This window comes from Antennarius striatus, chromosome 14 (genome assembly GCF_040054535.1).
Source record: "Antennarius striatus isolate MH-2024 chromosome 14, ASM4005453v1, whole genome shotgun sequence".
Taxonomy (NCBI): domain Eukaryota; kingdom Metazoa; phylum Chordata; class Actinopteri; order Lophiiformes; family Antennariidae; genus Antennarius; species Antennarius striatus.
This window is the reverse complement of record NC_090789.1, coordinates 13,910,180-13,926,417: the sequence shown is the minus strand read 5'-3', so window position 1 is coordinate 13,926,417 and position 16,238 is coordinate 13,910,180. Positions and strand designations below refer to the sequence as shown.

The 16,238-nt window shown below is 40.4% G+C and overlaps 1 protein-coding gene across 1 annotated transcript in view; it reads right to left on the bottom strand.

The window, feature by feature from the left end:
* LOC137607339 (ephrin type-A receptor 7) overlaps positions 1 to 11,847 on the bottom strand; it is a 152,763-nt gene extending 140,916 nt beyond the window's left edge. The window contains exon 1 of the mRNA XM_068333031.1: positions 11,756 to 11,847. Coding sequence (XP_068189132.1) covers positions 11,756 to 11,834 — 79 coding nt within the window. The 5' untranslated portion in view covers positions 11,835 to 11,847. The remainder of the gene's footprint in view (positions 1 to 11,755) is intronic.
* Positions 11,848 to 16,238: the final 4,391 nt, after the last annotated feature.

Here is a 16,238-nt window from a genome sequence, read left to right as displayed (position 1 = left end):
GAAGTTCTGTTCAGCTTTTGACTTCTTCAGCCAACTGGTTGCATAACATGGCTCTAGAGATGGAATCCCATAGATAATCAATTTTGATTAACTTTAATATTGCCAGACTGCTGGACCATATACAGTCAAGAGTCACAAACTTTGTGCCAGAATTTTTTTTTTTTTTTTAATTTAAGGCACCTGTTTCACCTTACAAGGTTTCCAAGAGAAACACTACTGCCATGTGATTTAATTACAGATCATCTTGTAGATATGGTGCCAACTATCAAAGATTTAGCAAGCTACATGCCTCTAACCTCAGTCCAAGTTGTTTCACTTATTTACCAGAACGGATGAAACACTTTCTGTGAGACACAAACATCGTAATCAGTGAATCAACAGAGAGGGTTTTCCATCCAAGACAAATCAGGACTTTTCGGCGCTTTAGGTTGAGGGATGCCAGAATGCGGATTAGTCTTCCAGTTGAGGCAGCCGGTTTATACTCACTACAGTTGATTGAAGATTTTTTTTTAAACTTTGTTTTGCTTATGCTGTTGTTTTTTTTATGGTTTTTGGTACTACAACTCCGTTTACCTATTTTCATAGTAAAGGAATCCACAGTTGTCTTCTGATTCTGGCACCTCAATTCAAGTAACTTCCTTGAATCTATATATATCGCCTGAACTGTGACATGGCCGATGCTTTAGGCATAAGCATTCATCATTAAGGTGTGAGTAAACATGTTAGACACAGAAAATGTCTGTGTTGATAATCACCGGCTGCTCAAAGGAATGACACATTAATCAAATGTTGCTCTCTTTGATCAGCTGGCTGACAAACCAGGAGACAAATTGGGCATCTGTGTTCACTCGATCAGAAGATGAACATTTTTTATTTTATTTTTTTATTTTTAATTACTTACTGCTCGATTAAATGGCATCCAGGCTAGCTGTTGTAATGGTTGCCTGGCTGTCACACTACCTGAAGAAATTACTGGTTGTCCAGCCAGATGGTTAACCAAATCACTGATTGACAGGTCGATTCACTGATTGACTGGCAGTCTAATTGATTTTTTCATTCGGAGCTGAAAGGAAGATGAAAAAAAAAAAAAAAATCACCCAGACATCTAACAAATGATGACACTCTGATTGCAATCACAATGCGGCACACGGAAACACACACACACACACACACACACACACACACACACACACACACACACACACACACACACACACACACTCAGACACACAGATGTACTTATGGGCTGATAACATACAGAGCAGGTAGCTAGTAGTGCAAACAAACAAAGCCGACAGAATGAACACATGGAACACACTTTTATATACAGTTCCAGCAAGAAATAATAATTCTCATCTTGTTATATTCAATGCTATTCATGAGAAATCTTAAGCATAGGTTTTTGTCTGTTGAGAAGAAAGAAGGCAGACAACTTTATTAGATGTGTCTAATGTCTCTTGACCATCCACTTTAATAATAACTGAATTAATCACAACAATAATTGTGCATCTTGATTTTAAATATTGGCTTTGCACTAAGGTGTTGTTTCTTTTAACTGAATCTAGTGAGGCTTGAGCCAAAATCTTTGGCCAAACACAAAACTGCTCCCACTCTAATTTGAACCTACCATGATCTAAGAACATGCTTCATCCTAGTCTGTCATGGCCCTGCAATTCAAATAATCTGAGTAGATCAGATCCCAAGCTGCTACGCCAACCCTCCACGCCACTTGTGACATTACTCCCACTGGAACCCACAGAAGTCCCTCCTGCCTACTGATAAGAAGGGGAGGGCAGGTCCCATGATGACATGCTAGTTTACCTCGCCCACTCATCTCATTAGATCCGTCGCCATTTACGCTGCTCACACTCACACTCTCTCATCCTCAGCCCAGTCACTCACACCCTTTCATCATGAATTGTCTTCTCAAGGGGGAGGGAGCATCGCTGAAAAGATACCCGATTTTTTGCTTCTCTCTATTGCTGGGGGAGAAGCTGCAGCTGACAGGGAGCGATGAGGTGTATAGGAGGTAAGACTAGGGGTGAGAGAGGGGTATCATAAAAGTGACTGAGCCGGAGCTGAACAATTTATGTATTTATTCATCACCAAGGAATCCACGTAATAAAAGGTCGGGCAATTTTCCAGGTCACTGACCAAACCCACACAGCAAGGAAGCTTGGGTATGAAAAGGACAGAGGAGAGAGGGAGAGAGAGGACGGCAGAGAGAGGATACGGAGGCTCAAATGGGATGATATTGGCAGTTGGACACACATCAGCGCATTCAAACCTGTGCGCGTACACAAGCTCCGGTCACCTAAGCTGCCCTGTAAGCGTGTGCGTGCTGTTTGTTTTAGTGAGCAAGGGAAAGAGAGAGATATGCAGTTTGTGTACGCTTTCGCGTCTGTCTGCACAGCGGCTGTGGTTAATGAGTTTGAAAGGTCAAATGCCTCTCAGAAAGATTAATGGGGTTTCCTAGGCATGGGGGTAATGGTTTACGAGTCCCAGACAGACGCATTTTCAACATGACAGTCATTACCACCACAGAGTGGAGAGGAAAGGAAGGATCACAAGCTAAGACACGCACCAGCTGGGCTGCAGGCTATGGGGAAAGCCAGTGTGTCTGTTCTCTTGAAGTACACTTGTGAATACTGTAAGTCTTCATTGACTTTGCGTGGACAACTCTCATCATCAAATAACAGGTTCCACTTGATGATTCAGCTCCTGTATGAACTCAAAGAGTTTTGCATCGGATAACTTTTTTTTTTTGCTAAATAAAAATTCATAGTTGGACAAAATGCTGTACAAACCATCTGTTATCAGCATTAAGAAGAGCAAGTTGAGAATATCTCCACAAACATTTAAAATAATTCAGTGACATGCACATTCATTTAGCTTAGCATTCCTGTTTATCGGGAGTTTCTCAGTGATCTAAACATCTTGCATTGTGAGCCATTTATAAAGTTTGCCTCCGTCTGCTCTATACACAGATGACATTTGAGCAGCGGTGCTTTCAGGTACTGTGGGAGTCTCCAAATAACAAAGATCAGACAACCCACTGAAGAATGGCTGTTTTGATTGAAACAAGCTCCATGTTTCTTATGATCAATGCTCATGTTCTGATCGTTTGACAGGGTTTGTTAAAGAAGAAGACGCTGGTGAGTCTGTTCAGTAAAGTGGTTTGATTTAGCTGGGAGAATCTAAGGGCCTTTGTTCAAGTCTTAACCCACAGATGTTCCAAAAGACATATCTGGAAAATACTTGAGCAACATTCAGAGTTGAGAGGACAAGAGATAAGTTTCATGAGTATCCAAAGAGAAAAGGAGGGACACACAAAACACATTACTTGTGGAAATTATCTAATTAAAGATGCAGTGCTTCTTCTTCTTAATTCTTCACACACACACACACACACACACACACACACACACACACACACACACACACACACACACACACACACACACACACACACACACACACACACATGCAGAATGCAAATTGTCCTATTGTGTGATCAGGTCAGATATGGCAGAAGAGGACCTGCGGACATGAAAGGTCAGAACCAGCAAGAAAGACAGACTCACAGCAGAACAAAGACGATGAGGAGACTCGAACAGCACAGCTGTCAAAGAGTTTTATGAATGCTTATGTATGTTAGTGGGAAACAGACATGCCGCTAAGAGCATGTATGTGAACCTGAGTATATAGCATGTGGTTTATTATGAGTCTTGAAAACATTATTATGAGTCTTGCTAGTTTCAAGCACTAACACAAGAAAAGGACTGCGCCTTATGAATCCGCTCTGCTCATGTAACCATTACATAACTGGATTCGGACTGCTGGGCAATAATGCCTCAGCTGTAAAGACTCCAAAAGGTTCAGAACATGTTGGATGACCTCACTCCTAAAATAGCATTTCTCTAAGACGGATGTAAATGTAATGAAATCGTTCAGATTCAGGGCTCTGTGACATAGAGGGACCTGTTTCTTATTTGTACACACTTTTTGAACTGAGAATGCTAACAACCTACATATCTGGATATGGATGGGTCTTCATGGATCGTATAACATGTCAAGAATTGTGATTTATAGCTGGGAATTTCATGAAAACAAGCAAAAATGCCAGTGGCATAGGTCCAGAGGTGTTTGTGTATGTGTGCGTGAATGTGCACACGTGTGTACGTGTGGCATGTGTGTGTGTGTGTGTGTGTGTGTGTGTGTGTGTGTGTGTGTGTGTGTGTGTGTGTGTGTGTGTGTGTGTGTGTGTGTGTCTGTGTGTCTGTGTGTCTGTGTGTCTGTGTGTGTGTGTGTGTGTGTTTTATTTATCTTTACACAAAACCTGGACACTTTTCCTAGGATGGTAGACTTCTGTCATTTTTGTAAAGTATCAATAAAATGTATATTTTGGAAACAAAATCATCCAGAGTTATAGGGACAGGTAGTGGACACCAAGGTCTTAATAAAAAAGTTATTTGCTGCCAAAAACAGCTTGCACAAAAATGGAAAGAAAACAGTCCCTGAGGCTAACCCTTCCTGTCGGAGCCTGTCAGTCTTTAACAAGGGCCCAAAAATTATATTTTTAAGTAGAAATGACAACACCCTCAAGCAAAGTGGTTTGATCTGGATCCACTAACACATAGTGTAGTTTTCATTGGCCTGTTATCACTTTAGGACGCGATCAAAATGTGAAAAAAGTTCATTTTTTTTGCTGTAATAAAATAACACTTTAACACTCACATAATAAATGACAAAAATATGTTCTGCTTTAACAATGCATTTTTACAAGGTTTAGGGGAATCCTGCATTTTTCTCTTCCCAAGAACAATACAGTGAATTAATGTACACTCCTGCTGACTGTATGTGTACAGACCACATGTTTCTGTTCTACAAGACCTCTGCCACCTCTGTGACTGTGATGAGACTGTGTCAAGATTGATGTTGACAGTGGCTCAGCCTATAAGAGGAGGCCGACACATTTAACCTCTAACAGAACACTGCCTCCAAACACACACACACACAGAAACACACATGCATACACACACACACACACACACGTAACAAGCAATTTCCCAGCATTTCCTTCACAAAACCCCCAAAGACAGTTCTGGATTCAAAAGAAATTGGTGCTTTGGTGCATGCAAGGTCAAAACTGCGGAACAGTGAGAAAATTTCAGTCAGCTTTGGAGACATATAAGGTCGTTCAGAGTTTGAAATTCACATCTTCTGGAGTCAATGAAAAAAGAAATGAGTAACTGACCAGATCAAGGACCTGGGAAACTAAATTCTCAAACCGAACCTTAAAGGAGTTTCTAAGGTTTGCTGATCACATTGGAAATGTTTTTGTCCACTAGTAGTACCAGTACTAGTAGTAGTGCCAGCAGCAGTAGTACCATTAGTAACAGAGGTACTGTACTGTATTTGACCTGTTTGTCTGACCACAGATGGCATGAAGTCAGTCTTCTAAGCTGGAAGGCTGACATGCCTCAATATTTTTTTTTCATAAAGTCTAGAAAATGATCAAGGATGTATTCACCATTGTAAAATAAGAAACTTTTTATTTTATTTGGAAATCTGAGGGCAAATAACTAACTGAACTCTGGCGGGTTGTCAGTTCAATTCCCAACATGCCCGCCTACATCAGCCGTTGTAGTAATACAGTTACTGTTCAATGCAAAACACCCTGGGCAAATATTTCTACCATAACCACACTGCACAAACACACACCAATGGCATTTATTAACTTTAGACACCTCAGGACTGAAAGCATGCCAACAAAAAACTTCTGTAATTCATTAGCATCGCAGCAAGAGGAACAGAAATTAATAGTCTTTGAGGCATATGTTGAAAAGTCAGGCAAGAAAATTTGTCTCAACTTCAGAAACCTTTCTGTGTGGGCGGTGGGAGATTTTTGTTTAAAACTTTTTCTTTTTTTTTTTCGATTCATGATCTTTCTAGACTTTTTCTGCATATAAACTTGGAATGACTTTTAGAGAACAGGCCCTTGAGATGTTTGCACAATGAAAGTACATGTGCATTTGCAAAAAGGAGAAAATGAGTTACACTCCGCTGTGGGTTCAAAAGCCTTCTTTCCTTTTAAAATATAGAACAATACATTAGAAGATCATTTTGTTTAGTATCTCATACCTTATGTGGGTATTATTATGACTATGTTTGGTTAGATGCCAACTCTTTAAGTGATTACCAGGGGTTCAGTTTGTTAAGTTGAAAGCATGGTTTTACTATTAGAATCAGCTAAGCGAACAGAGCCCCAAACCTTTCAGTTTACCCTAATAAATAAATTGAATTCAAAACTTAATGTATAATAGTATTATTACATTTTATATTGCACAGCTTAACATGAACCTACGGGCAATTTTCATTGTAACTTATTACAAGAGGATTTAATAATAACTTGTGCAATTTTCAGTCTTTCTCTGGGCCATATTTAGGTTAAAGGATAAGGCAAATACGATTTTCTTAAAGTACTGAATGACAATTTTGAATCAAAATTTGAAAAAAAAATCCTAAAACGTTTGTTTTTTTTGTTTTTTTTAATTTCTCTCTTTTGCCGTGTTAAACTTGTATTCTCAGCTTCCTTCTCGGTGCTTTATTTCCAACGGTGCTGCAGTAATTTAATTATTGTTGAATCAAGTTAATAACATTTCATCATATTTCAACATAATGTGCCATAATTAGAACAAGTTGGCTGAGATGCATTGAAATCACCCAAACAGAAAGCAGTTTATTTGAAGCAATTTAACTCCAACGCCGCACAATGTGACGACGCTTCTCCAGACAGCCAGCAAAAGGATTTAATACAAGGAATGCAATGAAACAAATGAGGAGAACACATGCACAGGGGCTGTCACATTCACTATCCCTCACACAAACAGACAAAGCAGCTGAAGAAGATATTTCGGCACGGATCCATCAATAAAATGATGCCCAGTACATACACAAGTCCTTCATCTAGTACACAGCCGACACACAAGCCCTTCCTCACTGTCCGACACATGCTACACATGCTAAACCCCCATCTTTCCACCCGCACACTCCCACCCTTTCTTCACTCTTGCTGATCCAGCAGAATATTGCCAATGCTGTAGTGATGTCCTTACTCTGAACAAAAGAAATCAGGTGTGACCATATTGGGAGCCGATGCCCACACATCCTTTCTCTCCCTCCCACACACAATTCATCTATCAGTCTCAGTCAATGTGTTCCAGCAAGGTGGGATGTAAATAAAGATGTGGCTGAGCTGCTGCATTGACTGGTTACAGGAACTGGTGGTCTGTTTGATTACATGTAACATACAGGAGCTGATGAACAAAGCAATGGTGGCAGCATACAATTCTCTCAACACCTGCTTCCTCCCACTCGCATTTATTCATCTTTATTTTTTTCCTGTCACTCTGTCATCTGCTATTCCTCGCTTTCCTTCCAACTCAGTTTCCCTCCTTCACCACACCACCACTCCTTTGTCTGCTTGTAATGCATACCACCCCCACCCCCCACTCCACCCCCACCCATCCTGACGCATCTCCTCCCTTCCTGGACATGACAGTGTCCCTGAGGCCTTGGAGAGAAAATGTCGCGGCGCTAGGCCTGCCATATTCACAAATCACTCTGACCTTTTGCACTCATGGAGGTCACCCTCATCTGATCTGGCGTGCACAGGTCCAAGGCTGCCCATAGCAGCCAGAGATGGACCAGAGCGCTGGGCCCCACCAGCAGGAGCAGAGCAGAAATGGGTCTGCATCAATCACAGACAATTAGTCCCAACTAATGCCTAGGAGGTTTGAGTGCCTCTGCACTGCTAGTCTTGCAATTGCTGGCAAATCCAATATTAGTCAATTAGATTGCTTCAAAAGTTCTAATTATATAATTCAGTAATCATGACAAATGAGAGTAATTCATTGTTATTTTGAAATTGGTGTGATCCAGACAGAAGATAAAGAAATACCAGGGCTTTGTATGTCGATATAAAATATTTCCAAGGTAAATGATTTACCACTGTAGTTATAGAAAGAACAATTACATAAGCACCGGATGTGTTATAAGCTATAGGCCTGTCAATAACTGCTTTTGTCAGAAAATGTGTTTTCCCAGAAATTACTCTGACTGCCATTATAACAAAATTCTATGCCTTTGATTGATGTAAAGAACAGCATAAGTGAAAAATGCACACCTTCAAAGTGGAAGGATGTTTAAGTTCTTTAGGAATAAGAAGTATTTGAATTTATTAAATGGTAGGAAAAAAAGAAAAGAAAAAAAAAAAACCTCTTATCAGAAATATTTTTGAACCTGGAATATCTTGATTCAGTTTGACTCTGGGTAATTGACCAAAACTACTTTCAAGATCATAGCTCTGTAGTTCTATATTTAGGTGAGTAATAAGACATATAAAAATTCATATCAATATTATGGAAATATGCAAGTGAAAGCAAAATGCTCCTGGGCAGCAGAGATTAAGGTGAAAAACTGACCAGAGAAGAAAATGTTTCCATGTGAACTAAAAGAATTGCTCTTATGCAAAGAATCTTACGACTCCATCAGATTAAAAGATCACTCAGACGCTAAGATGTCACACAAACACATTCTCATTATCCACACAGTGTCAAAGGGTGCAACAGAATAGAAAACTATAGCCGTCGGCAAAATAAAGTTTTCACCAAACTTAAAACCCATAACTTTAAGTTTGTGCTTTGCTGAAAGACTTCCTGCACCGACACCGAGCTTTGGCAGTGGATATAAATTATGTGCTATGGAGGAAGACTTTGCTGAATTGCAATCACATGAAAAACACCTTTAAAGAAACACTTTCACAGGGGTTTTAGGAGCATTTCACCACACCTTTTAAGCTTTTAGAGCAGACATTAGAATTTGAAGTGCGTTTTCAGCTTCCTAAAGAAGTTAACTTCTCAGCTATCAGTGGATGTCATTCCCAGGTAGACTGATGTGCATTTAATTGTATAAAACCTGTGTCTTTATCTCAGTAGTGGAAAATGTCAGCTGCGAATTTTAAATAACTCTCCATATGACATATATACAGTAGTTTTCTCAGCTACCAGAGCATTACGAGGTTGAAAGTAAACAATCGGCTGAAAGCCTGTCAAGAACAAGATGCAGTCAAGTCAAGCCAGCCATCGTAATACCACAAATGAATCTGCGGCGGGATGATCTCACTGGTTACGCCAAGACTCTCCCAAGCACTCTGCTCCTCCACATCACTCTGCTTCTATTGTTCTGCACTCAGCTCTCGGCTTGCAGCAGAATGGATGAAGAGGAGGAAAAGGAGAGGAGGGAGGAGAGAGGAAGTAAATGAGATCCCGATGAGATGCCAAGGTGCGTTAGCGGTGAGGCGCAAGGAATGAGAAAAGCGACCTGAAGGGAGGGGGAGTGGCTAGATTGGCTGTGCGTGAGGAGCCAGTGTGGGATAGTGGACAGCCAGTGGTATTAGTGACTGCTAAGTCAGATCAGGATGTGGGAGGCATACATAGGGGGAGTAAAAGGAGGAAAAGAGACAGCAGCGGAAAGGAGGAAGAATGGAATGACATTCACGCATTGGGAAGAACAAAAGAAAATATGGAGATGAAGCAAGACAGAAGAGTAGAGGACGGGGATCTGCCACATGAAAAAGCAGCATTAAGTATCTGCAGCACAAAAAATGCTGTTGGTGCTTGAGGACAAATGGAATAAGACCAAAGTCGAACACAAAAGAAAATTTAAAAGTGTGATTAAAAGCGATTAAAGCATTAGAGCAAGTACAAGGGTAAGGAGAAAGTTCCTGAACAGGGATGAAAGAACTCAGCAGCAGGTTTAAGAGATAATCTACAAATCCCAAAAATGCGGAAGACACACGCTTCCTCAGTGAAAACACAGCTTTCATGGCTCACTCAAAAAGGAAGCATGTGGATAGGTAAAGAAAGTGCCTTAATTAATATGGATGTAGTGACAAAAACTAAAATACGGGGAAATTTTTTCCCCCAGTGCTTCCTCTCTCTCCCAAATCCATCTGAACAGCGAGGCGAAACTCTGCCAATACCAGCCTTCAGGAGCACATTGCTTTCACAGCAATTAATCGCTGTCACAACATCAATTAAACAAAAGCTAGCATCCAAATCTGGCTACCCAGCATTCCAGGGAACTGAATCAATCTGGCAATGAGTTTGAATGTGATGCATCCAATGCTTGAGAGGAAGCTCCGTGCATGTGTGAATGAAAGAGAAAAAATAAATAAATAAATCTGTGTGAGTCAGTTTGGGGGCAAATTTCAAACCATGCATGCACATATGAGTGTGTAGGTTTCATGAGAAGCCTCGCGTGCAAGTGTACTTGTCCACTAAGTGTGTGCACTTGATGCAGTTGCGTGAGTGCCACATCTGCAATATGCGTGTCAATGCTGATGGCAAACATAACGTTGCTGAAACCATATAGTCATATAGCTGTATGTGTTAACGCATCAGTGTGTATCCAGAATTCAGAGCTATACCTTTGGCAAAGATATACCCTCCTTTAGAAAAACCCAGGGGGTCTGGACCCATTATGTTATTTCCCACTTCACAATTTAGGAACTGATTAGGATCACTTCTCTGTCTTTACCTGAGTCCTTCTGGACACACACACACACACACACACACACACACACACACACACACACACACACACACACACACACACACACACACACACACAAACACAGGTTTTATTTTGACTAATTTGTTAGTGCAGAAATCATTTATCCAAAGCACCAGGGGTAATTAAACAAGGCAACAAGCAAATTCTTGAATCCCACATCAGCATTAATGCTTGATGTCCAGTGAAGGGTGCTTTGTAAGTGTTGGTTTGATGCTGACAAAAAGACAAAAGGAAGTAGCTGAGAGAATATCTGTCCTGCTGCTGAAAACTGACAGAATGAATACTTATTAGAGGAGAACTGTGCTGGAAAGCGCAGCGGCACGCAGTGGGTAGAGCAATAAGGCAGCGACTAATGCGTCCTGTCGTCCGTGCCCACAGCGTCAGACTGCCAGAGTATGGAAAGACAAAGAAACCAGTTGCACAAAGATGCCGTGTCGAAAGCACTTCATAAAATTTAAATCTCTCAGAAAACAGACCGCGGGGTTTTTTGTTTTCAGTATGAGAACGTGGGTTTCAGAAAGGAAAGTGACTTTTTCTCTTTCTCAATATATCAGAAAACGTGCACTAAAGCTGGCAGTGGGAACTGAAATGTCAGAATTGCCATTAAAAAAAAAAAAAAAAAGAATTGAACAAACTTTTCCAAATGGCCTATTTACCCATCAGTCCCTTAAATAAACATTGATTCTATATGTTTTTGATAACATAATACCTGTACACAGAAGAGTCATATGAAAGTCATGCTTATATAGTCATATTTAAGTCATACTTATATAGTTGCTATTATAAGAGAGAGAGAAAAAACTCATAAACTGTAAAGCAGTTTTGCTGGCATATATTCGAGAAAACCAGTTCTGAATCCATTGAGCGCATCTGCGTAAATCTGTCATTAAGCTTTAAAAAAAAAAAAAAAAGAAAGATTAATTTTATAAAGTGTTTTCATTAGCGTTAAAAAAATCACGTGTTCAGCTCAAGCCATTAAAACTCCACTGTCACTGTCACCAATTTATCTGAACAGACAAGAATGCCAAAACTATTTCCGACGCGGGCATCTGTCCGTCGACAAACAAATGACCGCTGAGGGGCTTAAAATAAACTCAAAGCACGGGTTTTCACATACCTTCTTCTGCGTGACAATCTCCTTCTAGGTTCAGCAATAATATCCAAAGCACCGGAATCAGCGTTTTACGGAGATCCATGTTTGTCTGGCCAGTTCCGCGGGGCTCTTGTCATCGCTCTCCAGCCCTGCGCGCAACGCACCGCAGCAGAGACGCACTCAGTGATGGAGCGGAGCCGGAGCCGTCTGCGCAAATAGTGTAGGCTCAAGAGATCCACACAGTGTATTTGATATCTCGGGGGAGGGTTTAACCGTAAAGATTGACATCGGGCGAGCGCAATGAAGTGGGATGTGGAGACGAAGGTAGGAGATGGTCGACCTATCACGGAGCAGCAACTTGAAATCTCAGCGCCAGGTGTTTCCAACAGCAGTAGTCAACCACGCGTTAGACTTTTTAATTTCATGGAGGGTGGAGGAGTGTCGTCATGTCAGTGAACGCGACATCAAGAGTCTTCTAGCGCCACTTTATAATGATGATAATTATATTATTAACACTCAAACAGCCACCACAAGTCTGATAAGAATCAAATTCTAGTTTCTTCCTTTTCAGACCAGAATTGATGAAATCACAGTGAGAACATATAAAGGATTCAGTTTCAAATCACTTCTTCAATGGACTTCTCGGTTTTACCAAGACCAAGTAACATTAAGCATTTTATGCAACGTTCGTTTATAGATGTCAGATGTATTATCACACCACATATACCATTAATCCACTTAATGGAAATCACTTAATCACTGAATCAGCCACTGAATGATCTCTGATTTCATTATAAGCTGACAGGAATTGACCAAAAGCAACACTCATACTGTAGACTTCACACATCTTCACCAAGACAGTGTTGTTTCTTTTACTTAATGTCCATTATGTGGGATGGTGACATTATGACGTACAAATGTGAGAATTAGTATTAGGGTATATCAAAAATACATATGTAAAGCAAAACTTGTGACAATCCTTTAGATTTATTTTGCTCTATCTGTTCCATGAACGTTTAGATTTGAGAAGAAATCGCGAGGTCACATCCACAACAACACCTCTGAATTTAATCAGCATAATTGATACAGTCGATCGCTTATGTCATTCTGTTCATTCATACTCCTCAAATGGACTTGAGATAATTTCCTTAATGTAAGCCACCTAGGGAACCATTGATCTGATGCTAGTTAGAATGGGTGGACATGCTCAGAGTATTCGCCACCATTCAAATGACATCAAGCTTTTACCACCAAGTGTGTGTATATTATGAAAAGATATGAAAGCAAGATGAGTTTAAACATGGAGGGGCTGTTTTAAGATTCACGTCAGTGTAAAACAACATTTAACAGTCACTTCTCCTCTCTTTTCCACAGACAACATACATACAATTGCCCAGCAATGATCCTTAAAAGGACAAAAAAAATTAGAACGTTCAGAAATGTCCATCCTCAGTCTAAGTATTGTTTTAAATCATCAGTTCAGGTTTCACTTTCCCCAGCTTTTGAGCAGAAAATCAAGTTTACAGGTCAAAGCTTTAACTTTCTCAGAAATATAAATTGGCCTCGACAGTAATAGTGAGCCTCTGCTTGGCAGCTATTCAGTATGTAAACCCAGCCACCACTATTTAGCTACTTTTCAAACTTTAATGATGTGCTAATGAAAAGGCTACTCAGCTCACCTAATTTTCCCCTTAAGCAAGCTTTGCAAAGGCCGGACATAAAATAGCTCTGTAATAAACGTAATAAGTAGTTTTAATGCTGCACACGCTCAACAGCATGCACGTGTACACACACACACACACACGCACACACACACACACACACAACACACACACAACACACACACAACACACACACACACACACACACACACACACACACACACACGCACACATAAACAGGCTCCCTCTTCCATGCTTCATAAGCATCGATAAGAGTCATTATCACAGTTGTCAAACAGCCCCTTCTCCCTCCATCCCTGCTCTCTCTGCTCAACCATAGGCACACACACACACACACACACACACACACACACACACACACACACACACACACACACACACACACACACACACACACACACACACACACACACACACACACACACACAGATTATGGGCCATCAGCCTGACTGATCCTCCCCACCAGGGGGGCTGGTAGCCTCAGTTCTGGGAGCTGATGAACATGATCATCTCTCCTCCTCTGTGGTCATTACTCACAAAGGACAGAGGCCAACACATCCACTCACTCACTCTGGGCCTCTCCCCTCTCAGTCCACTGCCGACACACACACAACACTGTCTGTTATGCTCACACTCTCGTATCACATATTTACCACCAGCACATCTGTCTTCAACACAACATTTGGTGATGACTAATGTGTTGTGTTCAGACTTTTCTGTCTGGGCTGCTCTGAAATACCTTCATGTACACATGAAGGAATCACATAATAGTAGTTACAATTGCAATAATACTAATACTACTACTGATAATATTACTATTCCTATTACTACTAACAATAACAATATAATAATTTTTACATTATTCTTACTATTATTATTATTATTATTACTGTATTACACTAATGTTAATATTAATACTACTGTTAATAATAATACCAATAGAACACTGATACTGCTATTAATAATAAGAATCCCACCCAAACTATTTTTGATAGAGTGACATTATTATTACTATTGCTATGTATATTATTAATAGTATTATCATTATAATATTAATGATATTGATATTATTGTACCTGTTTCTGGACTTATATACCTAGAACAATAAGAGGTGACTAAAATTTACCCAAGTTTGTGTTGTTCTGTTTTGTTCTTGATTTTTTTTTTAACCTTTGTTGTTCTGGGTCGTATCACATATTTAAATATTTGATGAAGATCACTATAAATATTAGAGAACTTAGTGGACAGGCCCAATGGCTGCTGTTCAACACAAAGAAATAAACAGAACAAAAACATGGACTCTATCAAATGGAGCTGATAAGTAAGATAATTCATCAAATTAAAAGTAAATATAAAAAGGAGTCCTTATCCAAATGTTTAGTGTATTCAAACAGCATAACTCTAACACAGCGATTATCAAAAAGTGGGTGCGTCCCCCTGCCGGGGGGGGGGGGCAACCCTGTTGTTGTTTTTTTTGCGTACTAGGATGAAGTGTAATTGCACATCCACTACGGTAGTTAGCAGTGGCACTCTTATTGTCAGAGTGTGAGTAGGGAGTATTTTTGCTCTACGGTGCAGGGTTTGGCGATATGAATTGCAGCAAACAAACTCTCAAGAGACAACAAGAAGAAAATGTTTTAACAGGGATGAAAAGAAAGGTGGGCTGAGATGAAGATAATGAGATAAAGACGAGGAGCTATGAAGAAGCGTCTGTAGCACTGGGCTTCACTGTGACTCAGTGACGTGATGGTGACGCACGGCCTCACACAATAAATACCCAAAGAGTTACACATTTCCAGATTTTGCTGACTGGCAGCCTTGTTGGTTGGAAAAAAAATTCAAGCTGATCATAATCCAACTCTCTCACATGTTGAAGAACGTAGAAAATAGATCCATTAAAAACTTTAACTTACTACAGTTACAGTCAATAATCAGCTTATTCTGTAGCTAATTATTGAGTGTAATTTAGCTTCATTCTCAAGTATTGGTAACTATGGTGGCTGTAACAGGTCAATACTCCGACTTAACTTGCAAACAGACAAAACACAGGTAAATTACAAAAAACATCAACAATTCCATGTCGGCCCCTGGCAGCATATAACTATCTGTTGCCTATTAATCCAAACTCGTATCTGTAAAATATCCAATAAGGGACTTTCTTTTTTTCCAAATGTATAGGTGTTGCCCATTTACAGTATGTGTGATTTTAAGTTGCAGGGTGTTTGCCCCTGTAGTTAGGCACAAAGGACAACGCTACAGCATGGAGACTTATCCCAGGCATCCTGAGTCCTCTCGTTTGAGACGTTCTATCTGAGGCATGAAAAGAGGTATTAGTGTGAACATGGTGCAGGTTAATGCCCCCATCTTTCTTCTTGTTCTGCATAATGTCAGAGAATTTTTGACATCCTTTGGGATTCAGGAGAAACGCAAGAGGAGGGTAGAAGGGTGGTAGTGGGAGGTGTGGAGGGAGAAAGAAAAAGAAGAAGGAAAGAAGGAGAGTAAATGGGGCGATGGAGGGAGCGGTGTTTGATAACAGTGGGCTCGACATCCCACATGTATTAAACCAGAGCTGCATTATTCCCAGGACGAGACCCTGTAAATGCTGCCAAGTGAAAATGTGTTAATGTGTCTTTGAAAGAGATGTACATCTACACATTTAAACATGTCTCTCACTCTCTCACTCCCTTCCTCTCTCTCTCACACACACACACACATACACACACACACACACACACACACATGCACACACACACTATCTGACAATAACAGATAGTTTTAAATGGACACAGTGGAGTCGGCATTACTCTGCTTTATTCAGACGGGTG